The sequence below is a fragment of the Saccopteryx leptura genome, chromosome 12, assembly GCF_036850995.1.
Source record: "Saccopteryx leptura isolate mSacLep1 chromosome 12, mSacLep1_pri_phased_curated, whole genome shotgun sequence".
NCBI lineage: Eukaryota > Metazoa > Chordata > Mammalia > Chiroptera > Emballonuridae > Saccopteryx > Saccopteryx leptura.
In genome coordinates this window covers 39338466-39364135 of record NC_089514.1, presented here as the reverse complement: position 1 = coordinate 39364135, position 25670 = coordinate 39338466, and the positions used below count along the sequence as shown (strand labels likewise).

Sequence of the window (25670 nt, the reverse complement as noted above, 5' to 3'; positions counted from 1 at the left end):
CTATGCCACCAGATCCCCCTTGATACAATTCACTCTCCTGTACAAAATTTTGAGAAGCACTCTCTCAGCCAAGAGGAGACATTAGCATTTGAAATGGGACCCTTGTTCTGCATGCTGAACCTCCTGTGGTCTCCAGGACTTATTCCCATTGGAAACTGACTTCGTTCTAACAGTGTATTCAGAAAACTGCTAAGGAAAGTCAGTTTACTCATATTCACTGAGCATCTACTACTGGCCTCAACTCTCAAAGATATCTTATAGGCAGAAGTGTCAAGATGCATTGGTTTGATTGTGATGGTCGATGGTAATAGACCTTTGTTGAATTTCATTATGATACAGTTAACTATGGGTGCAGCAAAAAATGGTACTCTCAAGCAATTCAGTGAACCCCCAAGTGCCAGGCATTCTGGAATATTTCGTACAAACTTATTTCATCAGGTCATTCCTATCTCCCAGTGAGAAGCAAATGGTGTGGTCAGCTCCAAACAGTTCTGGAATAAGATCGCACATAACACATAAGAAAGAAATACAATTGCTGCTCTAGGGTCTAGAGGTGCCTCGAACAGAGAAGTTCAGTTTGTGTTGAATGAATGAGGGAATGAGTTTCCAGTGACTAGACAATTCATATGTAACTGTCACCATAAAGTAGTTAATACAAAACTACAAAAAAAAATTATTACTTGAAATCTCACCATGTTGATCAAATCACATTTTGATGAGTTTTAGATACATAACTTTACATAGGTACGTGCAAGCTATGTGACTATAATTTTCCCTTGGAGACAGGCTGCATACCCCATTTAATAAGTGTGCTTTGGGAAATATTTGTTTATTACTTTACATAGTAATAAACACATCACCATCTGTTTTAGCTATATAGCATGCCATTGTATAAATATACTATAATTTACATAACTAGTCCTCTATTAGTAGGTATTTCTCCCCCACCCTACTCCCAATTTTCACTATATGAAACAATCATTCAATCACATCAAAGAATGCCTGGGGCCACAGAAAGTCAAAAGAAACAAAGAGACATTCTTACCTACAGCCTTTACAGAGATCCTGGCCCAGCTTACACCTTGATCTTGGACTTTTAGCCTCCAGAACTGTGAGAAAATAAATTTCTGTTGCTTAAGCCATTCAGTGTGTGGTACTTTGTTGTGGCAACTCTAGCAAAATAATATAGTCACTCAATGGGAAAGGACAATCTTTTCAATTAATGTTTCTGGAGAAGTTGGATATCCATATGAGAAAAAAAATGAATGGCCTGACCTGTGGTGGCGCAGTGGATAAAGCGTCGACCTGGAAATGCTGAGGTTGCCAGTTCGAAACCCTGGGCTTGCCTGGTCAAGGCACATATGGGAGTTGATGCTTCCTGCTCCTCCCCCTTCTCTCTCTCTGTCTCCTCTCTCTCTCTCTCTCTCTCTCTCTCTCTCCTTTCTAAAATGAATAAATAAAATAAAATAAAAATTAATAAAAAAAAAATGAATGTTGATCTTTATCTCACAACATAAGAAAACATGAGAGCAAATATTTTTACTTTGGTTTAGGCAAAATTTTCTTAGAGAAGACACAAAATAGCTTGACTAGGCGGTAGCGCAGTGGATAAAGCGTTGGACTGGGATGCAGAGGACCCAGGTTTGAAACCCCGAGGTCGCCGGTCTGAGCACGGGCTCATCCGGCTTGAGCATGGGCTCACCAGCTTGAGGGCAGGGTCGCTGACTTGAGCATGGGATCACAGAGATGACCCCATGGTTGCTGGCTTGAGCCCAAAGGTCACTGGCTTGAAACCCAAGGTTTCTGGCTTGAGCGAAGGTCACTTCCTCTGCTGTAGACCCTCAGTCAAAGTACATATGATAAAGCAATCAATGAACAACTAAGGTACCTCAACGAAGAATTGATGCTTCTCATCTTTCTCCCTTCCTGTCTGTCCCTGTCTCTCTCTCTCGCTCTGTCAAAAAAAAGAAGACACAAAATAGAAAATACTGATAAATGGCACTTCATCAAAATTTAGAACTTCAACTCTTTGAAAGATGTTTTTTTTGAAATCTTATTTATTGATTTTAAAGAGAGGAAAGAGAAAGGGTGGGGGGAGTGGAAAGCATCAATTCCTAATTGCTTTGTAGTTGCTTCATTTATGTGCCTTGACCAGGTAAGCCCAGGGTTTCAAACCTGTTTCCTCAGCGTTCCAAGTTGATGCTTTATCCGCTGCACCACCACAGGTCAGGCTAAAAGACATTCTTTTTTTTCTTTTTTTTTTATGGAACGCTTCACGAATTTGCGTGTCATCCTTGCACAGGGGCCATGCTAATCTTCTCTGTATCGTTCCAATTTTAGTATATGTGCTGCTGAAGCGAGCACTAAAAGACATTCTTAAGAAAATAAAAAGGCAAACCACATATTGGGAGGAAAAGATTGCAAAACATATTCCGGCAAAGTATTGGTATTCAGACAAATACTCCATTTTCTTAAATGGGAAAAAGATTTGAAATGACACTTCACCAAAGAAGATAAATAAAACAAAAATCTGAAAAGATAAACTGCATCAGTCATTAAGGAGATGTAAATTAAAACCACAATGGGATATCACTACACACCTACTAGAATGGATAAAATGTTCAAATTTCACACCAAGTATTGGTGGACATGTGGAACAACTGAAACTCTCACCATTGATCCCAGTAATGCAAAATGATACAGCCACTTCTCAAACAGCTGGGAAGTTAAATATATACTTTCAATTCAATTCAATTCAATGTTTCTACAGTTTAATACATTTACAATTCAATGTAAATGTATGCTAGGCACTTAACTGGAAAGAAATGGTACCATGTATATACAAACACATATATGAATGTTCATAGCAGCTTTATTTCTTTTTTTTTTTTTAATGATTGTTACTTTTTTTTAATTTTTTTATTTTTTATTTATTCATTTTTAGAGAGGAGAGAGAGAGAGAGAGAGAGAGAGAGAGAGAGAGAGACAGAGGGGGGAGAGAGAGAGAGAAGGGGGGAGGAGCTGGAAGCATCAACTCCCATATGTGCCTTGACCAGGCAAGCCCAGGGTTTCGAACCGGCGACCTCAGCATTTCCAGGTCAATGCTTTATCCACTGCGCCACCACAGGTCAGGGCAGCTTTATTTCTAATAGGCAAAAAACTGGAAACCAGCCGAATGTCCATCAAGAGGTCAATGAATAAGCAAATTGTTGTTTATAAATACAATGGAATACTACTTAGCCATAAAAGGGAAAAACTGTTGATATACACAACATCAGTGAACCTCAAAGGTGTTGTAAGTGAAAGAAGTCAGACACAAAAGGCTACCTCCTATTTGATTCCATTTATATGGAATTTAAATTCTAGAAAAAACAAAATCATAGGGACAAAAAAGAGATCAGCAGTGTCCAAGGACTAGAAGACAGAAAAGGGGATTAACTGCAAAGAGACGCAAGGGAATTTTTTTAGAAAAATGAAAATATTTTCTATCTTGATTTTAGTGATGGTTACATGATTTTACATTTGTCAAAAACTCATCAAACTGTACATTTTAAAATGAAAAATTTTATTTTTTGTAAACTATACTTCAGTAGAACTGTAATTTTTTTTTTTTAATTAAAGGCATTCTCTTTGAATGCTAACAAAAGCCAACCTGAAATAATTGGCCAAAAGTTTTTATAGCTTGTGAGTCACGTCAGCAGGAATGGAACAAGGGGAGAATTATAGTAAAACTATTACACATTGATTCAGTTGAAACTCTCATGAATATCAGGAATTTTCCTTTCTGAGTCATTTCACTTGGTAACTTCCATTGCCTTCAACCATTAATAGTACTGAATCAGGGGTTTATTAAAGTGAATTGCTGCTTGAGTTTTATAATTCAAATTCTGTTTTTAAAAAAATCTTCTTTATATCTTTTACAGTGAGAAATATACCTGTCAAAAGCACAAGATAATCCTGTTCACTGGTCATTATTGTCTGTGTAGGAAAAATTACATCCAGAAGTTACACAGAGAATGTAGAGTCAGAGAAAGGGGAGTTGATTAGCTGAGCAATCTTTCATAAAATAAAATAACTCAGAAGAGAAGGGGATATGGTGAAAAATAAAAATTCCTAGGCTCCCTCCTCAACTCACTAGTACTATAATGAAGTAAGCAGCACTAAGAGTTTATTGTGTAAATGTTTGAGAACAATTTCTGGACATATTCAAGCATATACATGTAACAATGAACCTTATGAAATTTTCATTCTTATAGGTTAGAGATTGCTGGATATCAACAATTTCATGTAGTTCAACCAATATATCCTATTGTTAATGCACATGTTCTCATATTCTATATAGTGTCCTATAATTCTCTCTCTTAAAGTGGCCATTTTTCCATCTCAACATATACAGCTGTACACTTTCTAAATGCCTGCATAATTTGTCATTGAATGGTTGTACCATACTTTATTTAACCAGTCCCCTTGTAATGGATATTTTACTTGTTTCCTGTCTTTTGTTCTTTTGGTTAACGAAGTTGAATGATAAAAATGGCTATCTCTTCAAACATGAAAGTGCTGTACTTCCATCTCCAGTCTAGGTATGTACCCACCCAAAGAACAGATGCTTGGGTTTGTGGATTAGTTTTTTGCATCTCTTTTTTTTTTTCCTTTTTTTTATTATTAATTTTAATGAGGTGACATAGGTCAATCAGGATACATAGGTTCATATAAAACATCTCCAGGTTATTTTGACATTTGATTATGTTGCATACCCATCACCCAAGTCAAAATGTCCTCTGTCACCTTCTATCTGGTTTTCTTTGTTCCCCTCCCTTCCCCTACCCTTCCTTCTCATCCCCCTGCCCTGTAACCACAGCACTCTTGTCCATGTCCCTGAGTCTCATTTTTATGTCCCACCTATGTATTGAATCATATAGATCTTAGTTTCTCCTGATTTACTTATTTCACTCAGTATAATGTTATCAAGGTCCATCCATGTTGTTGTAAATGATCCAATCATCATTTCTTATGGCTGAGTAGTATTCCATAGTATATATGTAGCACATCTTCTTTATCCAGTCATCTATTGAAGGGCTTTTTGGTTGTTTCCATGTCTTGGCCACTGTGAACAATGTTACAATGAACATGGGGCTGCATGTGTCTTTAAGTACCAGGATTTTTGAGTACAGGGATTTCTGGGTCATATAGTAGTTCAATTTTTCATTTTTTGAGGAACCACCATACTTTCTTCCAAAATGGTTGTACTACTTTACATCCCCACCAACAGTGGATGAGGGTTCCTTTTTCTCCACAGCCTCTCCAACACTTGTTATTACCTGTCTTGTTGATGATAGCTAATCTAACCAGGTATGAGGTGGTATCTCATTGTAGTTTTGATTTGCATTTCTCTAATAGCTAATGAAGATGAGCATCTTTTCATATATCTGTTGGCCATTTGTATTTCTTCCTGGGAGAAGTGTCTGTTCATGTCCTCTTCCCATTTTTTTATTGGATTGTTTTTTGTTTGTTATTGAGTTTTATGAGTTCTTTGTATATTTTGGATATTAGGCCCTTATCTGAGCTGTTGTTTGAAAATATCATCTCCTATTTAGTTGGCTGTCTGTTTATTTTGTTGTCAGTTTCTCTTGCTGTGCAAAAGCTTCTTAGTCTGTTGTAGTCCCATTCATTTATCTTTGCCTTCACTCCCCTTGCCTTTGGAGTCAAATTCATAAAGAGCTCTTTATAACCAAGGTCCAAGAGTTCAGTACCTATGTTTTCTTCTATGTAATTTATTGTTTCAGGTCTTATATTTAGGTCTTTATCCAGTTTGAATTAATTTTAGTACAAGGGGACAAACTGTAGTCAATTTTCATTCTTTTGCATGTGGCTTTCCAGTTTTCCCAGCACCATTTGTTGAAGAGGCTTTCTTTTCTCCATTGTGTGTTGCTGGCCCCTTTATCAAAAATTATTTGACCGTATGTATATGGGTTTTTTGGTTTTTTTGTTTGTTTGTTTGTGTTTTTTTTTGTATTTTTCTGAAGCTGGAAATGGGGAGAGACAGTCAGACAGACTCCCGCATGCGCCCGACCGGGATCCACCCAGCACGCCCACCAGGGACAACGCTCTGCCCACCAGGGGGCGATGCTCTGCCCCTCTGGGGCGTTGCTCTGCCGCGACCAGAACCACTCTAGCGCCTGGGGCAGAGGCCAAGGAGCCATCCCCAGCGCCCAGGCCATCTTTGCTCCCATGGAGCCTTGGCTGCGGGAGGGGAAGAGAGAGACAGAGAGGAAGGGGGGGGGGTGGAGAAGCAAATGGGCGCTTCTCCTATGTGCCCTGGCCGGGAATCGAACCCTGGTCCCCTGCACGCCAGGCTGATGCTCTACCGCTGATATGTTTTTATTTCTGGGTTTTCTATTCTGTTCCATTGGTCTGAGTGTCTATTTTTCTGCCAATACCATGCTGTTTTGATTATCGTGGCTTTATAATTTGAAGTCAGGTATTGTAATGCCCCAGCTTCATTCTTTTTCCTTAGGATTGCTTTGGCTATAAACCTGATTATTTTTTGTTCCATTTCTTTAAAAAAAGACATTGGAATTTTGATGGGAATTGCATTAAATTTGTATATCACTTTGGGTAATATAGTCATTTTGACTATATTTATTCTTCTTATCCAAGAACAAGGAATATTTTTCCATTTCACTGTATCTTTTTTGATTTCCCTTAACAATGCTTTGTATAGGTCCTCTACATTCTTTGTTATGTTTATTCCTAGGTATTTTGTTGTTGTTGTTGTTGCAACCATGAAGGGGAGTGTTTTTTTTAGTTCGTTTTCTGATGTTTCATTGTTGGCATATAGAAGGCAATGGACTTTTGTATATTAATTTTGTATCCTGCGACCTTACTGTATTGGTTTATTGTTTCTAGTAGTCTTTTTGTGGAGTCTTTGGGGTTTTCAGTGTCTAGGATCATATCATCTGCAAAAAGTGAGGCCTTTACTTCTTATTTCCCAAGGTTTTTTGCATCTCTACTGTTAAAATTTTTAAATGCCCACACAACAATGAAAAAAAATGTGAAATTCAATCAACTCTATTATTAAATTTTGATACAGACCAAGCCCATCTTTAATGTTTTTTTAAGATTTTATGTTAAAGATGACATTTGAGTTAAAATCTTTGAATGCTCTTCAAATTGAAAATCCCTCCCTCAATTATTATTACTGTATTATTATTATCATTGTCCCTATTTAATTAAAGCTTTGCCTTTTATCAATGCTCATGTTACTCCCTTGTTCAAAAAGCTTTGCCTGCAGAATAAATGAAAACTTCTTCCCTTAGCATTCAAACCCTTGACCTCCAGCTCCGATGTACCTTTCCCCGTGTTGCCCCTCTGCCACGTTTATGCTGCCTCATCTCATCCCCGTCACCTTTCCTTTTCCTCAGGCTGTTCCCTCTGGTTGGAATGTCCTTTCCTCGTAGCTCCTCTGTGGGAATTCTTCATAGTTCACCTGTAATACTACTTCTTCTCCTTCACCTCCCTCCCCCCAAAGCCAGTGTGATGTAAGAACAGCACATGCTTTCAAGTTTGTCACACCTGTGTTGAATCTCCAGCTTCTCCACTTTCTAGCTGTGGGACTGGGGCAAATAACTTTGTTTCTCTTAGCCTCAGTTTTTCTTATCTGAAAATTAGTGTAAACAGTTGGTTATTATGCCTAGGACATTTGGGAGGGCATGTGGGTCCACAGCTAGAAGGAAAATGTGTTCACACGTGTATTGCGCATGTACAGCAGTGGGATTCAGCTGGTTCACACCAGTTCAGCAGAACCGATACCTAACTTTTTGTTGAGTTCGGCGAACCTTGTAATCAGGGTTCTCTCTAAGGTGGGCACCTGGGCAGCTGCCCAATGTGAAAATCACAAATTTACATTCCTTGCTCTTTTTTAACATTCATCTGTGCAACAGCGTATTCTAAGCACCCATAGTAATATTCATTAGGTGAAATTCAATAGGTGTAATATTCAATAGGTGAAAAAATTTTGGCGGAACTATGCTTGTAATATTTATTTATTTATTTATTTATTTATTTATTTTATTTTTATTTTTTCATTTTTCTGAAGCTGGAAACAGGGAGAGACAGTCAGACAGACTCCCGCATGCGCCCGACCGGGATCCACCCGGCACGCCCACCATGGGGCGGCGCTCTGCCCACCAGGGGGCGATGCTCTGCCCATCCTGGGCATCGCCATATTGCGACCAGAGCCACTCTAGCGCCTGGGGCAGAGGCCGAGGAGCCATCCCCAGCGCCCAGGCCATCTTTGCTCCAATGGAGCCTTGGCTGCGGGAGTGGAAGAGAGAGACAGAGAGGAAAGCGCGGCGGAGGGGTGGAGAAGCAAATGGGCGCTTCTCCTGTGTGCCCTGGCCGGGAATCGAACCCGGGTCCTCCGCACGCTAGGCCGACGCTCTACCGCTGAGCCAACCTGCCAGGGCCGCTTGTAATATTTATTTATTCATTTCATGAAACTCATTATGCCTTTGAAGAAATACTACATTTTAATTCCCTCATGTTTACTGCAGCAAACAAACATAATGTAAAGAGAAAAAGTGCCAAACAACCAGGGGGTGACAAGCTGTCATTAAAAATATCTTAAACAACAGTTTTATTGTTTTTTGTCAGGTAGTATTTAATATTTTTTCATTAATATTTAAAAACTCTTATAATCTAGTTTTGTGTACCTCTTTTATTCTTATTTAAGTATTATATGCATGAAATAACACACTACCTTTCGGTATATCTTTTTTTTATACTTAAAATGGTCATTAGGGCAGAGAACCAGTTGTTAAATTATTTTAATCCCACCACTGAGCATGTGTAAAGCATTTCTTTACTCTTCTCATTGAGTCACTGTAAGTTATGTCTAACGACCCTGTGCTGAGATGGGCCCAGAACGCCCGAGCTTTATGCAGGTCTATAAATACTTAATAAGTATACCTCCTCTGGAGCCTCCATCACCCACCTTGAAGTTTTAGTTCTGTTCTGACAATATTATAACAAACCATGCAGTCAAATTGGCCCTGTGTAGGTTTATCTTCCCTACCAGGTTACAAACAGGATCCTTGAAGGTAGGGATTATATTTTTATCATCTTTGAGTCCTGCCCTAGGATCCAGCTTCTAGTCACCTAGTTAGTGAATTACACAAAGTAGATGTTCAAAAATTAGTGTGAAATGAGTGTGTGGGTGATGGATGAATGGGATTCTACTTAAAGGGCGATTTCCTTAGCAACCTCTACGACAATCCTGTTTTCTTCCTCACCACCTGATGGACTCTGTAAAGGCCCACGTCTGTCCTGGTCATCCCTTTATCCCTAACATTTGCACGACGTTAAGCGCACAATAAGTGCTGGAATAATTTTTGAATCCCCTTGAGTATTTCAGCGCATCAGAAATGGACCACAGCAAAAACAATGCAAAGCCAAACGGAGTGAGCTGCCTTGGTGAGGGCTGCTGTACAGAAGAGCAGTGCCCACCCGTCCCTAGTGGGTGGTAAAGAACTGGAATCCCCTGGGCAAATCCTGGGAAGCACAGGTGACGGACGGCGCTGGCCTCTCCTCCGCGGCGATAGGTGGCGCTGTGTCCAGACGCGGCCGCCCGGTCCGCGCGGTGCCGCTCTTTGGGCGGGAAGGGGGAGTCGACCGAAGGACCCGTGCGGGCCCGTTTTGGCCGCTCCGCTGGCCTGGTCTCCCTCGGCGTCTGACTGTGCGATCAGCCCGGCAACATGGGGAAGCGGGACAACCGGGTGGTGAGTAGCCGTAGGGGAAAACAATGGGGCGACGCGGGGGCCCCGCGGTAGAAGGGAAGGACCCCCAGCTCTTCCCGGCCGGGCCTGAGGGTCGGCTGCGGCGCTGGGAGCCGGATCCCGGAGACTCTGCTCTCCCCGCCCCCACGCCGGCCCCACGCGCGTGCGCCACGCACGCCGTTGGCGCCTTGAGGGGGCTCCCCGCTGCCCACTCCCCCTCTCTTTCTTCCCCGCGCTGTCCCCCTTTTTCTTCTGCCATCTCCACCTCGCGGCAGCCGTCGGTCGTGCTCCCTAGCCCCCTCCCTGCTGAACCGGGGCCGGCAGTGCCCTTGTTTAGAGCTGTACGAGCTCTGGGAGACCCCTCTTCTCCAGTGTGTTAGTCGGAAGTCGGAGCGCGGGGACTCGACCCCCTCTTCGGGACCTCGCAGCCCACCTCTGCGCGCTTCTCGTCTGCACCGGGTGGTATGGAGGCGGAGGCTGGCTGCGCAGTCCTTGCACCCCGCGGCGCCCCGGTTCCAGCGCAGGCGCGCTCCCGTTTGAGAAACAGGACCAAAGCGTTTGGTGTCCGCAGCGCCCGGCACTGCCTGGCACCTGGTAGGCCCCGTGGGGGCATGGATGGCGTGAATATATTCAATAGTTGACTTGGGCATCAACTTGCAATGTTGATTGTTCGGAATGTCAGTTGTGATCCCAAGGGAGTTGGGTGACTTAAGACAAGTTGTTTATCTCTGAGCCTCAGTTTCTTCTATAAAAGGAGATCATTGGTCTGTTCAGCCTTCTTGAGACCACAAAAAGGAAGGTGGAACAGGCGAATGCTTGGCATGAAAGTTATTATTCTAGTAAATGAGATACATAAGTAATAGACTAAGAAATGATATCTGATAGAGATTTGAGGTTCTGAGGGCATTCAAAAGAGGTGCTTTTCACAGGTAGAGATGGGAAGGCATTCTGTGTGACTACTCATTGGTTGGTTTGTATCAGATTGAATGGGCCACAAACGTAAAAGATTAGCAGTAAACGTACGCGACAGCCTTACAGTTTCTGGGTTTGCCTACGACGGAGTTTTGACCACTGAGCAGCTCAGTGAAAAAATAAATGCAATTAAAGATAATCTGCTAAATTGAGTGAACTAGCTTTTCTCAACGATTATTTCCTTTGCGCAGTTTTTTTGGGGGGCGGATGGAGAGTGCTGAATGATCTTTGCTTTTATAAAATGATAACATTTCCCATCTTCAAAACGTTTATCTTTATGTAGTCTTCACAAGTCAAAGATGTTTAGGAACAACCATAGTGAATGTTGATTACAGGTTGAGGAATGTTTTCTCCTTCCCTAGCTGTAGGTCAGAGCGAGTTGTATCCTGATTCTCATCGAGTTGAAATGATGTTCTGCTGGAACATTTGTAGGCTTCAAGTGTTAAAGAGTGTTTTGGCTCTTTGAGAGTTTTGGCTCTTTAATGTGCTTGGGCCTTGAATATTTAGAAATAACTAGGCTTTGGGTGTAGTTTAATAACAGAAGCCTTAAGAAGTTTGATGTTACTGGGGAAAAAGTGTTGGTTTAAAGCATCGCTTTTCAAGTGAGTTTCTTTTAAATCTAAGCATTTTGGAAACTCTGGGCTCTACTCTGGGTATGGCATCTTGGCATAGAATGTCCTGGTGACATTTGTTTGCACTTCAAAGGTTGTGGGAATGAGAACATGAAATTAAGAGGCAGAAAACACAGACTGTCAAATTCAGCGTTTCCGTTGTATACAGGAGGAGATGGAACTTTCCACTGGGACCAAAACTTGGATCATCTGATACTTAGCTCAGTACATCATAATTCATATACATATATGAATACAAATTATATATTTTAATATATAATATATATTTAATATAAAATATTAAATTTATATAAATATGTTTAATATAATATATATTAAAATATATTTTTAATTGGTATTACAGAGAGAGGAGTGAGGGGAACATCAACTCAGTGTTGCTTCCTTTTAGTTGTTCATTGACTGTCATATGTGCCTTGAATGTGCCCTTAAAATCATGATGGTCACCCTTGGTGCCCATTGTTCTCCACAAGTTTCCTTCATGTTTTTTTTCCTGTTACTCACTGCCTTGTACATAGATGTATCCTCTAGATAAAAACAGGTAATCAAAGTAACAAATGAAGTTCTGCACATTTTGTCCTTTACTGTTTTACTGCATGGTCTTTCCAGCCTGCCCACTTTCCAGAGTTTCCAACCTGCTACACTGGTCAATGCTTTATCCACTGTGCCACCATAGGCCAGGCCATCATAATTCTTGATTTTAAATAACAAAATGAAAATATTGGCACTTCTTACATTGGTAAAGTTATAGTTTTAAAAATAAATTGTTTTTTTAAAAACTTAAATATTGGGTTGAAAGTTGTTTGTGTGTGTGACAGGGACAGACAGGAAGAGAGACGAGAAGCATCAGTTCTTTGTTGTGGCACCATAGTTGTTTATTGATTGCTTTCTCATATGTGCCTTGATGGGGGGGTGCCTACAGCAGACTGAGTGACCCCTTGCTCAAGCCAGCGACCTTGGGCTCAAGCTGGTGAGCCTTGCTCAAACCAGATAAGCCTGCACTCAAGCTGGCGACCTCAGAGTTTCAAACCTGGGTCTTCTGCATCCCAGTCCTATGCTCCATGCACTGCGCCACCGCCTGGTCAGGCTGTTTTTTTTGTGTTTTTTTAATAGACTATTTTAGAGCAGATTTAGGTTCATAACAAAATTGAGCAGAAAGTAGCGTTTCCATATAGTCCCTGCCCGTACATGTCCACATCCTCTCCCCCATTATCAACATCCAGCTCCAGAGTGGTACATTTGTTACAAATGATGAACCAGCATCCATGTGCCATTTTCACCCAAAGTCCATAGTTACATTGAGTTCACTTTGGTATTGAGCATTTTTTGTTTTTGTTTTTTTCCAGTTTTATATTTTTATTCTCAAGATTTGTAAGGGGCCCTTAAAATCATGATGGTCACCCTTGGTGCCCATTGTTCTCCACAAGTTTCCTTCATGTTTTTTTTCCTGTTACTCACTGCCTTGTACATAGATGTATCCTCTAGATAAAAACAGGTAATCAAAGTAACAAATGAAGTTCTGCACATTTTGTCCTTAACTGTTTTACTGCGTGGTCTCTCCAGCCTGCCCACTTAACATTCCTTGGAGCCCAGTTTGCCCTCCTGAATTTCAATAACAAATTGTTTTGTTCCCCAAACACATGCAGCAGTTTGGAGCCACAGACAGTTCTAGTTGTATATGAATATGAGCTTCTGATAGTATTTAAAGTGATTAAGTGATAATTAATGTTTCAAGAAGTTGCACAATTTCTGTTTTAACTGATGCTTACCCACCCACCCCCTTAATGTTAGCATTATTCTTCTTCACACTGAAGCACAAGTGAAAAAAGCTTTTACCTTTGTAAAATAGACTTTTTTTTTTTTACAGAGACTTTTTCATTTGTTTTAAAAACCTTTCTGTTGTGCATAGTAAAAGCATTGTTGCTTACTGAGCATGAGGACAAACATATCAAGTGTTTTTTCAAGGACCCTAGTATGTAAGATGCACTTAATAAATAACTGGAATAAATTAAAATATTCGGAGTGTACTTAAGCAGACTGAGGGTAATGTTTATTGTCAGAAGCTTGAAAGTTAAGCTTTATTGTATACTCAGTGATAACTGATGTAATTGTATTATAGTGTCTATAAGTAATAGTCCTAGCCTGACCAGGCAGTGGTGCAGTGGATAGAGTGTCGGACTGGGATGCGGAGGACCCAGGTTCGAGACCCTGAGCTTGCCAGCTTGAGTGCCAGCTCATCTGGTTTGAGCAAAGCTCACCAGCTTGGACCCAAGGTCACTGGCTCGAGCAAGGGGTTACTCGGTCTACTGTAGCCCCATGGTCAAGGCACATATGAGAAAGCAATCAATGAACAAGTAAGGTGTCACAACAAAAAAAATGATGATTGATGCTTCTCATCCCTCTCCGTTCCTGTCTGTCTGTCCCTATCTATCCTTTTCCCTGACTCTCTCTGTCTCTTTTAAAAAAAAAAAAAAAAGTCCTAGCGTGTGAATACATTACATTACTATTTTAGTTTCCTCCAAAAAATAAACAGTAAGATAGATGGATATGTATTTTGGGAAAGCAGTTTCACAGTAGACATTAAGACATAAAAATGTTACTGAACTTTTAAGGTAAATGGAAGACTGTAAAACGGGTCGGGAACCTTTTTGGCTGAGAGAGCCATGAATGCCACATATTTTAAAATGTAATTCCGTGAGAGCCATACAACGACCCGTGTATGTTTTGCATTATCCAATAAAAATTTGGTGTTGACCCCGAGGACAGCTGTGATTGGCTCCAGCCCCCCCCAACCATGAACCTGAGCAGTAGGAAGTGAATGGATTGTAATACATGAGAATGTTTTTTTTGTTTTGTTGTGTTTTGTTTTTTGTACTTTTCTGAAGCTGGAAATGGGGAGGCAGTCAGACAGACTCCCGCATGTGCCCCACCGGGATCCACCTGGCATTCCCACCAGGGGGTGATGCTCTGCCCATCTGGGGCGTTGCTCTGTTGCAACCAGAGCCATTCTAGCGCCTGAGGCAGAGGCCAAGGAGCCATCCCCGGCGCCCGGGCCATCTTTGCTCCAATGGAGCCTCGCTGCGGGAGGGGAAGAGAGAGACAGAGAGGAAGGGGGGGGGTGGAGAAGCAAATGGGCGCTTCTCCTATGTGCCCTGGCCGGGAATCGAACCCGGGTCCCCCGCATGCCAGGCCGACGCTCTACTGCTGAGCCAACCGGCCAGGGCCCAGTTTTATATTTTTAACGTTATTATTTTTTATTGAAGATTTGTCTGTGAGCCAGATGCAGCCATCAAAAGAGCCACATCTGGCTCACAAGCCACAGGTTTCTGACCCCTGCTGTAAAACACAGTAAATGTTGTATTACAATTTTTTGAACTTAGAATAAAAATTTACCATTGTACCTGACCTGTCGTGGCACAGTGGATCAAGCTTCCTGAGGTTGCCGGTTTGAAACTCTGGGCTTGCCTGGTCAGGGCACATATGGGAGTTGATGCTTCCTGCTCCTTCCCCCTTCTCTGTCTGTCTGTCTATCTATCTAGCTAGCTATCTATTGCTCTGTGTCTCTTCTCTAAAATGAATTAAGAATAAAAAAGCTCACAAGGAATTTACTTTTTTAAAAAATTTACCGGCCCTGGCCGGTTTGCTCAGTGGTAGAGCGTCGGCCTGGCATGCAGGAGTCCTAGGTTCGATTCCTGGCCAGGGCACACAGGAGAAGCACCCGTCTGCTTCTCCACCCCTCCCCCTCTCCTTCCTCTCTGTCTCTCTCTTCCCCTCCCGCAGCCAAGGCTCCATTGAGCATAGATGGCCCGGGTGCTGAGGATGGCTCTGTGGCCTCTGCCTCAGGCGCTAAGAATGGCTCTGGTTGCAACAGAGCAACACCCCAGAGGGGTGGAGCATCGCCCCTGGTGGGCATGCTGGGTGGATCCTGGTCGGGCGCATGCGGGAGTCTGTCCAACTGCCTCCCCGTTTCCAGCTTCGGAAAAATGCAAAAAAAAAAAAAAAACCTAAAAAAAAAAATTTGCCATTGCACTATTTGTGATTTTTTTTTCTTTTTTTTTTTGCATTTTTCTGAAGCTGGAAACAGGGAGAGACAGTTAGACAGACTCCCGCATGCGCCCGATGGGATCCACCCGGCACGCCCACCAGGGGGCGATGCTCTGCCCACCAGGGGGTGATGCTCTGCCCATCCTGGGCGTCGCCATGTTGCGACCAGAGCCACTCTAGCGCCTGAGGCAGAGGCCACAGAGCCATCCCCAGCGCCCGGGCCATCTATGCTCAATGGAGCCTTGGCTGCGGGAGGGGAAGAGAGAGATAGAAAGGAAGGGCGGCGGAGGGGTGGAGAAGCAAATGGGCGCTTCTCCTGTGTGCCCTGGCCAGGAATCGAATCCGGGTCCTCTGCACACTAGGCCGACGCTCTACTGCTGAGCCAACCGGCCAGGGCCTATTTGTGATTTTTTATTGAAGACAATGTAACTCTCTGAATTGGAGTGGCTGTATTGTGATTAAATTTTTCACATTTGTTTAATATTAATATTATAATAATGTTTGTGTGTAGTTTGGTTTTTTCTTTTATAAAGATAATGAGTTTCTTTTTTAAATATTTTATTTAATTTTTTTAAAGATTTTATTCATTTTATAGAGGAGAGCGAGAGGGAAAGGGGGGAGAAGCAGGAAGCATCAACTCCCATATGTGCCTTGACCAGCAACCTCAGTGTCCCAGGTCGAGGCTTCATCCACTGTGCCACCACAAGTCAGGCAATAACGAGTTATTTTTTAAAAAATTTTCTCCAGGCCTGACTTGGCGCATTGGATAAAGCAGGGGTAGTCAACCTTTTTATACCTATGGCCCACTTTTGTATCTCTGTTAGTAGTGAAATTTTTAACTGCCCACCAGTTCCACAGTAATGGTGATTTATAAAGTAGGGAAGTAACTTTACTTTATTAAATTTATAAAGCAGAGTTAACAGAAAGTTAAAGCATATAATAATAATTACTTACCAAGTCCTTTATGTCGGATTTTTGCTGTTTGGCAGAATAAATCTTTATAAAACAACTTACTATAGTTAAATCTATCTTTTTATTTATACTTTGGTTGCTCCGGAACCACCCACCATGAAAGCTGGAACTCCCACTAGTGGGTGGTAGGGACCAGGTTGACTACCACTGGGATAAAGCCTCAACCTGGAATGCTGAGGTTGCCGGTTTGAAACCCTGGGCTTGCCTGATCAAAGCACATATGGGAGTTGATGCTTCCTGCTCCTTTCCCCCATCTCTCTCTCTCTCTCTCTCTCTCTCTTTCTCCTCTCTCTAAAATGAATAAAATCTTTTTTAAATTTCTCCAGCGTATGAAATGATGAGACGTGGACAGACATCTCCTTTTACATTTTGGTGCATATGCATCTAGGTTTTAGATTTTTTTTATATAGCTGTTTATTAACATGGTATCTTATTTTTGGACAATTTGTTTTTGATTTTTACTTGAGGACTCTCTTGGACATCTTTTCATATCAGTTATTATAGATCTACCTCATTCTTTTTATTAGCTACATAGTATTTTAGTTGGGATATACTTTAATATACTTAATAAATCCAGTTCCAATGACTCTTTGGATGTTTTCATTTTTTTCTATTTTAGTAATTTAGTGTTTTGTTTTCTTGACAGAGAGAGGGATAGATAGGGACAGACAGGAAGGGAGAGAGATGAGAAGCTCAATTCTTTGTTGTGGCACTTTAGTTGTTCATTGATTTCTTTCTCATACGTGCCTTGTCTGGGGGGTTACAGCAGATGGAGTAATCCCTTGCTCAAGCTGGCGACCTCAGAGTTTCAAACCTGGGTCCTCCTTGTCCCAGTCTGATGCTCTATCCACTGTTCCACCACCTGGTCAGGGAGTAATTTAATTTTGAACATCCTTACGTGTATTTGCATTCTTTGGAAATAAACAGCTTTTACAATCTTAAAATATTGTACCGTTGGATATTGCTAAAATTGTGACGTGATACTCCTGTTTTAAAAATGATGAACTTAGCTTTCGCACTGTATTTGCTTCTGGTTAGGATTGTCAGTGTCGTTAGCTGGGCCATCAGCTCCTCTATTGTGGCCACTATTGGTTGTCATATTTCTACATGAAATGATGGAAATTCTCAGCAAAGACAGTTGAATGAAATATTTGAGGGCATAACAGTTGATATAAAAAATATCCCTGGTCAGGTAGGTCAGTTGGTTAAAGTGTTGTCCTGATAGCTACTGGGCTGTAGGTTCAATCCTTGGTTAGGGCACATATAGGAGTCAACCAGTGAAAGCATAAATAAGTGGGACAACAAATGTTTCTCCCCCTCTTCCTCTTTTCCTCTTTCTTCCTCATTCTCTCCCTCTCTCCTTCCTCCCTTCTCTCTCTCTCTCTCTCTCTCTAAAATCACTAAGTAAAAATAAAAAATTGAAAAATATATGCCACTGTCTTCAACCTTGCATTTAACATCCATATCTAGCCTTTATTCTGTAACATCTCAGACAACAGGTGCTCTGGAATTCCTTCCTTCCTGTAAGACATTGTTAAAAGTTGAACTTTTTCACCCCAAGTAATTAGGCAGTGTCTAATTGCGTGGAAATATGTAGTTCTCAGTATTGTGTGGGGATTTTCTTGTTTGTTTGTTTTGTTTTATTTTATTTTTTGACAGAGACAGAGAAAGGGACAGATAGGGACAGACAAACAGAAAGGGAGAGAAATGAGAAGCATCAGTTCTTCGTTGTGGTACCTTAGTTATTCATTGATTGCTTTCTCATATATGTCCTGATAGGGGCTGAGGGTGGGGCTACAGCCGAGCAGGTGATCCCTTGCTTAAGCCAGGGACCTTGGGCGCAATCCAGAGACCTTGGGCTTTAAGCCAGCGACCTTTGAGCTCAAGGTAGTGACCATGGGGTCATGTTGATGATCCCAAGCTCAAGCCAATGACCCTGCGCTCAAACTGATGAGCCTATGCTCAAGCCAGGGACCTCTGAGTTTTGAACCTGAGTCCCCTGCATTCCAGTCCGACACTCTGTCCACTGTGTCACCGCCTGGTCAGGCGTGATGTTGTTTATTGTGGTTTTAAACTGGTTACTCTGATAGAAATCTAGAAATACGTAACTAATATTTATCATGAATGTGGAAAATGTTGGTCATTTTTACAGATTTTGTTAAGTAAAATGCAACAAATACATTGCCTCCTTTTGTTTCTTTTGGAATGTTAAGTAGTAGGTTTAAGGCCTTAAAATAAGCCTTGAAAATGGTCATTTTCAACCAAAATTCTTTTTATGTAAAAACAAAAGTTTTGGCCCTGGCCAGGTGTTTCAGTGGATAAAGCGTCAACGTGGCACACCAGAAGCAGCAGGTTTGACCCCTGGTCAGGGCACTTATGAGAAGCAATCAATGAGTGCACAACTAAATAGAGCAGCTAAGTGGAACAAGTTAATTCTTTTTTCTCTTTCTCTCTCCCTCCCTCTCTCCATCCATCTCTCCCCTCTCTCCCCCCCCCATGAACATGGTACACGTTTGAGCCCTTTCTTTCTCTCTCTTTCTTCCTTCCTTCCTTCCTTCCTCCCTTCCTTCCTCCCTCCCTCCCTCCCTCCCTTCCTTCCTTCCTTCCTTCCTTCCTTCCTTCCTTCCTTCCTTCCTTCCTTCCTTCCTTTCTTTCTTTCTCTTTCTTTCTTTCTTTCTTTCTTTCTTTCTTTCTTTCTTTCTTTCTTTCTGTGACAGAAAGGGAGAGAGATAAGAAGCCTCCCCCCACCCCTGTGCCCCCTCTCCCACTCTCCTCCTCTTTCCCCACCCCTCTCTCTCTCAAATCAATGGAACATTTTTTATTTTATTTTTATTTTTTAAATTTATTTATTCATTTTAGAGAAGAGAGAGACAGAGAGAAGGGGGGAGGAGCAGGAAGCATCAACTCCCATATGTGCCTTGACCAGGTAAGCCTAGGGATTTGAACCAGCAACCTCAGCGTTCCAGGTCGACGCTTTATCCACTGTGCCACCACAGGCCAGGCCGGAACATTTTTTTAAATTGACGTTTTTTAAATGTTTGTTGATGGTGAATTCTTACTTTTTTTTTTTTTTTTTTTTTTGTATTTTTCTGAAGTGAGAAGCGGGGAGGCAGAGAGACAGACTCCCGCATGTGCCAGCATGCCCACCAGGGGACAGTGCTCTGCCCATCTGGGCCGTTGTTCCACTACAACCAGAGCCATTCTTAGCGCCTAAGACAGAGGCCATGGAGCCATCCTCAGCACCGGGCCAAGTTTGCTCCAGTGCAGCTTTGGCTTTGGGAGGGGAAGAGAGAGATAGAAAAAGGAGAGGGGGAAGGGTGGAGAAGCAGATGGGTGCTTCTCCTGTGTGCCCTGACTGGGAATTGAACCTGGACTTCCATATGCCAGGCCAATGCTCTACTGCTGAGCTAGCTCGCCAGGGCCTGTTGATGTGAATTAAATTTGGAAGACAATATAAGGACCAAGAGATTGAAACTGAAAAACAGATTTTATATTGAATTTTAATAAAACATCTCTGCTGAACACTATAACAGACCTGCTTTATTTTGTCTCAATATGTCTTTGAAACATGGTCTAATCTGCAATAGTGAGTGCAGCATACAGCATATACTGTAGTTTAAATTTTTTATGGGTATTTTATTGTGCTAAATATTAATAACATGAAGTTAACCAGTTTAAACATGTTTGGGTGTATAGGTCAGTGGCATTAAGTACTTTCACAGTGTTGTGCAGTAGTCACCACTATCTATCTCTGGAACTCTCATTTTAGGACCCTCCTAAAATCCAAGTCCCAGACATCAGCAGGCCTTCCTAAGAATAAGCAGTCAGGTGTGCTGTGTTCTCTTTTCTGCACATGTGTGAGGCACATTATATGATGGATGGTTAAGTAATAGAATATAGCAGCTCTGTATTCGTTAAATAATAACTCCCAATCACCTCTTCCCTCCTGCACCTCTATTTACTTTGTCTATGAATTTGCTTATTCTAAGGATTTCATGTGAGTGGAATCATATGTTTGTCTTTTTTTGTGTCTGCCTCATTTCACTTAGCATGTTGCCAACGCTTATCCATATGGTAGTGTGTAGCAATTTTATTCCTTTATAAAGCCAAATCTTCCAATGTATACAGAGGGTCCTCGGGTTACTACAGTCTCAACATCATTCCACTAAAACTGAAAATAATTGAGATGTGAGTGTTTTGGCTTATGCCATTAGTGTCGTACTTACAGACTACTTGGGCAAACTGGCTTGGTTGCGCGTGGCGGAAGAAGACGCAGTTGTGTGGAGTGTTTGTGTTTTTGTGTTCTAGATTATGATTTTACAACTGTGTTAGGACAGGTAAATGAATTAGGCTAGGGTGTGTTTTGACTTACATCTAAATTCAGGTTATGTTACTGTCATAGGAATGGAAGGGTGTCGTAAACTGAGGGCCCCTGTGTATGTACCACACCTTATCTATTCTTCTATAGATTGGCATGGGTTGTTTCTACCTTTTGGCTATTGTGAATAATGCTGCTATGAACATGGTACACATGTTTGAGCCCTTTTTTTTTGTGACAGAGACTGAGAGAGGGACAGGCAGACAGGAAGGAAGAGAGATGAGAAGCATCAATTCTTTGTTGTGGCTCCTTAGTTTCTCATTGATTGCGTTCTCATATGTGCCTTGACCGGCTGAGGGGCTATAGCAGACCCAGTACCCCTTGCTCAAGCCAGCAACCCCACACTCAAGCTGGTGAGCCTTGCTCAAACCAGATGAGGCCGCGCTCAAGCTGGCTACCTTGGGATTTCTAACCTGGGTCCTCTGTGTCCCAGTCTGACGCTCTAGCCACTGCGCCACCACTTGGTCAGGCCCCTTCTTTCTTTTGCAGTTCATAAGGTTCCATTTTCTCTACATCCTCGACAATACTTGTTATTTTCTGTTTTTGATAATAGCCATCCTGCTGGGTGTGAGGCTGCATCTCGTTTTAGTTTTGATTTGCATTTCCCTCTTGATTAGTGATGTTGAGCATCTTTTCTTGTGATTATTGAACATTTCCTTCAGAGAAATGTCTGTTCAAGTCCTTCGTGTAATTTTTAATTTTGTTTGGGTATTTTGTTACTGAGCTGTAAGATTTCTTGATGCTTTCTGGATATTGATACCTAAGCAGATATATAACTTGCAAATGTTTCTCCCATTCTGTGGATTGTGTTTTCATTCTTTTGGCATTGCCCATTAATATACATTATTGATTTTGATGAAGTCCTATTTATCTGTTTTTTTCTTTTGCTGTCTTTGCATAATTTAACTTTTGATGTTAACAATTTGTGAATAAAATTGTCTTCAGTATGGCACAGTACTTGCAAAGACAGAAGATCCGATAGAATAAGCAATGAATTTAGAGTTAGATCTTCTTTACCTTCTTCTGACCTGAGTTTCATTTTCCGAGGGCAGTGTTATCACCCTTCACGGTTATTGGGCTTTAGGGGAAAGCAATGGAAAGCCATCTTACAGTAAGAAATAGGTATTGTTATTTTCATAAAATTCCTGGTACATTTTTATGAAAGTGTGATATTACTCATCTTTCAAACCTTGTGAGTCTTAACACAGTGTTCAGTATATTTTTTGTAATGGAAAGTTGGTTAGCCAGATTATTCATGCTTAGTTGGACATACTGTGCATTTTTAATGGTTATTTTAAGACGGAGTAAATTTCTGTTCTTCCCCCAAGGCCTATATGAACCCAATAGCAATGGCCAGATCGAGGGGTCCAGTCCAGTCTTCGGGACCAACGATCCAAGATTATCTGAATCGACCAAGGCCTACCTGGTATTTGTAAAATAATTACCTACTTATAAAGTTTTCATAAGTTTTTTAAAGCTTACTGTTACAAATTTTATTGATTGCCAAGCAATTGCCAGATATGCAATTTTTGAAGTAATATTTAATTTTTTTTTAATGTATGAAACACAGGAATCAGTTTGAAGCAAATATTCAAGAACCCATCACCCAAAATAGCTGATGCAGTGCCAGATAACCTTTTCATACCAATCTCTTCTCAATCTCCTAAAAATGAACTTAACTTTGCAGTGTTATATTTAAAATGGTAGCTTTGACCCCAGTCAGGGCACATATAAGAATTAACCAATGAATACACAACTAAGTGGAACAACAGATCAGTGTTTCTCTCCCTCCCTTCCTCTTTCCTTCTCTCCCTCTCTCCTTCCTTTCCTCTCTCCCTCCCTCCTCTCCCTCTCTTTCTTTCAAATCAATCAATAAAAAAATTTTTTTGAATTAAATGGTAGATTTGAGTAATCTCATCCTTCGTAGAGGTGTAACTAGGTGTTAGGAAGGGTAGCATTAGGCCTTGTTTCTAGTTTTATCTGCTGGCTTCTCAATGAGTTACAATTTCCCATTGTAAGATATTTGCTTTAAATTGATGCGTTTTTGCCCTTGTTGAGTGGCACTGATCTTTTATAAGTAGAGCTCATGGCACTAGCCTTACTATTTTTAGTATGTCTTATTAAATATCATACTCGTGAAGTAACATGACAAACTTCAGAATTGTGAGTTCAGACCCCTAAGTGCCTCTAAAAGCTGGACAGCTATAGGTGGAAGTTGTGCTCACATATAACGGAATCCTTCCTTTGACTTAAATAAGAAGTAAGCATGTCCGCCTCTTACGGTGTTCATGAGTGCTATTGTTAACTGTTGCAGCATACCACAAAATAAATTATCCCAAAACAAGGTCTACTTTGCCTTTTTTTTTTTTTTTTTTACTTTTCCATTGATTTGAAAAGGGGAGGAGGGAGAAAAGGAGGGGAAGAGAAAGAAGCATCAACTCGTTCCACTTAGTTGTTCTATTTAATTGTTCACTCATTGGTTGCTTCTTATATGTGCCCTGACCAAGAATCGAACCGGTGACCTTAGCACACCACAACAATGATCTATCCACTGAACCACCTGGCCAGGGCCAATTTTGTGTTTAAGATTGGGGAGAAGGCATGAACTTTAAAGGGGATGTGCTTAAAAGCATATTACATGTATGTCAGAGGCCCCCAAGAACACTTCTCAGGTTGAGTCATTTGTTAGGACTCCGGTAGTTGTACTCATGGATAAGATTTATTAGAGTGAGAGGATTCTAGCCAGTCAGCAAAGGAGTCTGAGGGAGACTGGGTGCAGACTTCTAGGGCTTCCTCTACTGTGCAGATGCACAGGACACATTTAATTCCTGCAACATAAGTTGTGATAACACGTCAGATGTTCCCAACCACAGGAGTTCATAGAGGACCTGTGTGCCCGGGGTTTTTATTGGGGACTGGCCAGTCTGCCTATTAGGTGCCAAAACCGACTCCCCGAGGAATGGAGGTGTTCAGCCTAAACTATAGTGTTTTTACAAACAGGCACAGTGAACCACTCTTAACAGGGAAGGGTAACGACCCTCCTAAAATCCAAGTTCCCAGACATCAGCTGGGGCCGTTCGTGTAAACAGGCCTTCCTAAGAATAAGCAGTCAGGTGTGCCGTGTTCTCTTTTCTGCACATGTGTGAGGCACATTATATGATGGATGGTTAAGTAATAGAATATAGTAGTGCAGTCAGATAGACTAGCTCACGCTAACACTGTAACTACTAAAGCTTTGTGACCTTAGGCAGATTTCTTACCTTCTCCTAGCACAGTTTTTAGCTGTAAAATAATACTACTTTTTCTCACAAGATTGTTGTGAGGATTAAATGAAAGTATATTTAAAACAGTGCCTGTAGCATGTAAGTGCTCAAATATTTCCTGTATTAGCTTATATAATCCATGTTTAGAAAAGGTGTGATTAGTATTATCTGATAGGCTTTTATGATCATTGGTTTTCAGAGATGTGAGCACAAATCTGAAATGTATCAACACTGGAATGGAGGTTTGCTAGGATATTAAGAAATTTGTTTATGAAATTTTGTTGTATTGTTTGTAAGCATCCATCTTAAACTTAATTTGCTTGAAAGCATATTTTTATGTTCTGTTTTTTAAGGGAAGAAGTGAAAGAACAACTAGAAAAGAAAAAGAAAGGCTCCAAGGCATTGGCTGAATTTGAAGAAAAAATGAATGAGGTTTGTAAATAATACTTTTTCTTAAGTAGGCTAATATTTGTTATAAGAAGAATGAAATAATTTTTTAATAAACCAAGGCTTTGGGACTAGCTCTTGAGGTTAAGGGAGCTCTGTATTTTATAGGTATTTTTGTTATATTGAGTACAAGTTTATGTGTAAATACCTAATTTTTTTTTAAACATCTTACGGTAATTTAAGTCATCTTGAAGGTTTCTAAATCTTAGGTTCTTTCTCTTCTCTGCTCCATCTCCATGCCCCTTTCTTTCCCTGAGATTTCCATGGTGATATTTGCTTGTTTTGATTAAAACATGTATGTAGTATTTCAGCCACTATAGATTAACTTGTACTGTCGTTAGTCAGCCTCAATAATTATACCTGTTCTCAATATACAAAGTTTATAGTGGAGAATTCCCATCCCTTAATACCCTCCTTGAGGAGAGCTGGTGGAGGCTCGTCTGGTGATCGAGTAGAGGGTTCTGGCGCCTGGAGCGTCCTTTGCAGTTCGAGGCGGGTGGGCGAGAGGACTGAGGGAGGAAACAGTGGCTCTCTCATGTAGTGGGTATATTGGGAAGGAATGGCTGTCCTCTGATGGTGTTTATAACCTTTTTACAGAACTGGAAGAAAGAATTGGAAAAACACAGGGAGAAATTATTAAGTGGAAGTGAAAGCTCGTCCAAAAAAAGACCGGTAATACCATTTTTACTTTATTGCTATCCTTCATCTCACAGTGGGATGGTCATGATACTGTTGTGTACTATTGTTGATACATTTGAAAATTCACATTAACTTATTCAGATTTCTACTTTGTTTGCTTTTAGAGAAAGAAAAAAGAAAAGAAGAAATCTGGTAGGGTGAGCAAAACTTTTCCATTTTTCTAAAAGTTACAATTAAGGACCTACAAAAAAGTAAGAATAATTTTTATTTCCTGTATGCTAGCTCTAGATGAGTCAGAGTCTGGAGGTCCTTTGGTAGTTATACGTGATTTTGTTCTATTTCTGTTATAAAAGACAGGTGCTAACCTCCTTATAACCTAGTGACTCCTATATTGCTATTATAGAGGGAAAATTGACAACCATTGCTATATGTTACTTAATTGAGTGTTTTATTTTTATTATTGATTGATTTGTTGATGACAAAATTTGTTGTTTTCATATTTAAGCCTTATGAAGGTGGAATCTGTTTCTCAGACACTGGGTTGATTTTT

The 25670-nt window shown here is 41.0% G+C and overlaps 1 protein-coding gene and 1 non-coding gene across 3 annotated transcripts in view; one reads left to right on the top strand and one right to left on the bottom strand.

The window, feature by feature from the left end:
* Positions 1–2257: 2257 nt before the first annotated feature.
* Positions 2258–2364, bottom strand: LOC136384317 (U6 spliceosomal RNA). Its single transcript, XR_010747590.1, has one exon. It is a non-coding gene; the product is annotated as a U6 spliceosomal RNA (small nuclear RNA).
* Positions 2365–9639: 7275 nt separating this feature from the next.
* FAM133B (family with sequence similarity 133 member B) overlaps positions 9640–25670 on the top strand; it is a 34921-nt gene continuing 18890 nt past the window's right edge. For both annotated transcript variants that reach the window (XM_066354069.1, XM_066354068.1), the window contains exons 1-5: positions 9640–9779; positions 22100–22197; positions 24388–24466; positions 25079–25153; positions 25285–25317. In XM_066354069.1, the coding sequence (XP_066210166.1) occupies positions 9756–9779; positions 22100–22197; positions 24388–24466; positions 25079–25153; positions 25285–25317 (309 nt within the window). In that variant the 5' untranslated portion in view covers positions 9640–9755. The remainder of the gene's footprint in view (positions 9780–22099; positions 22198–24387; positions 24467–25078; positions 25154–25284; positions 25318–25670) is intronic.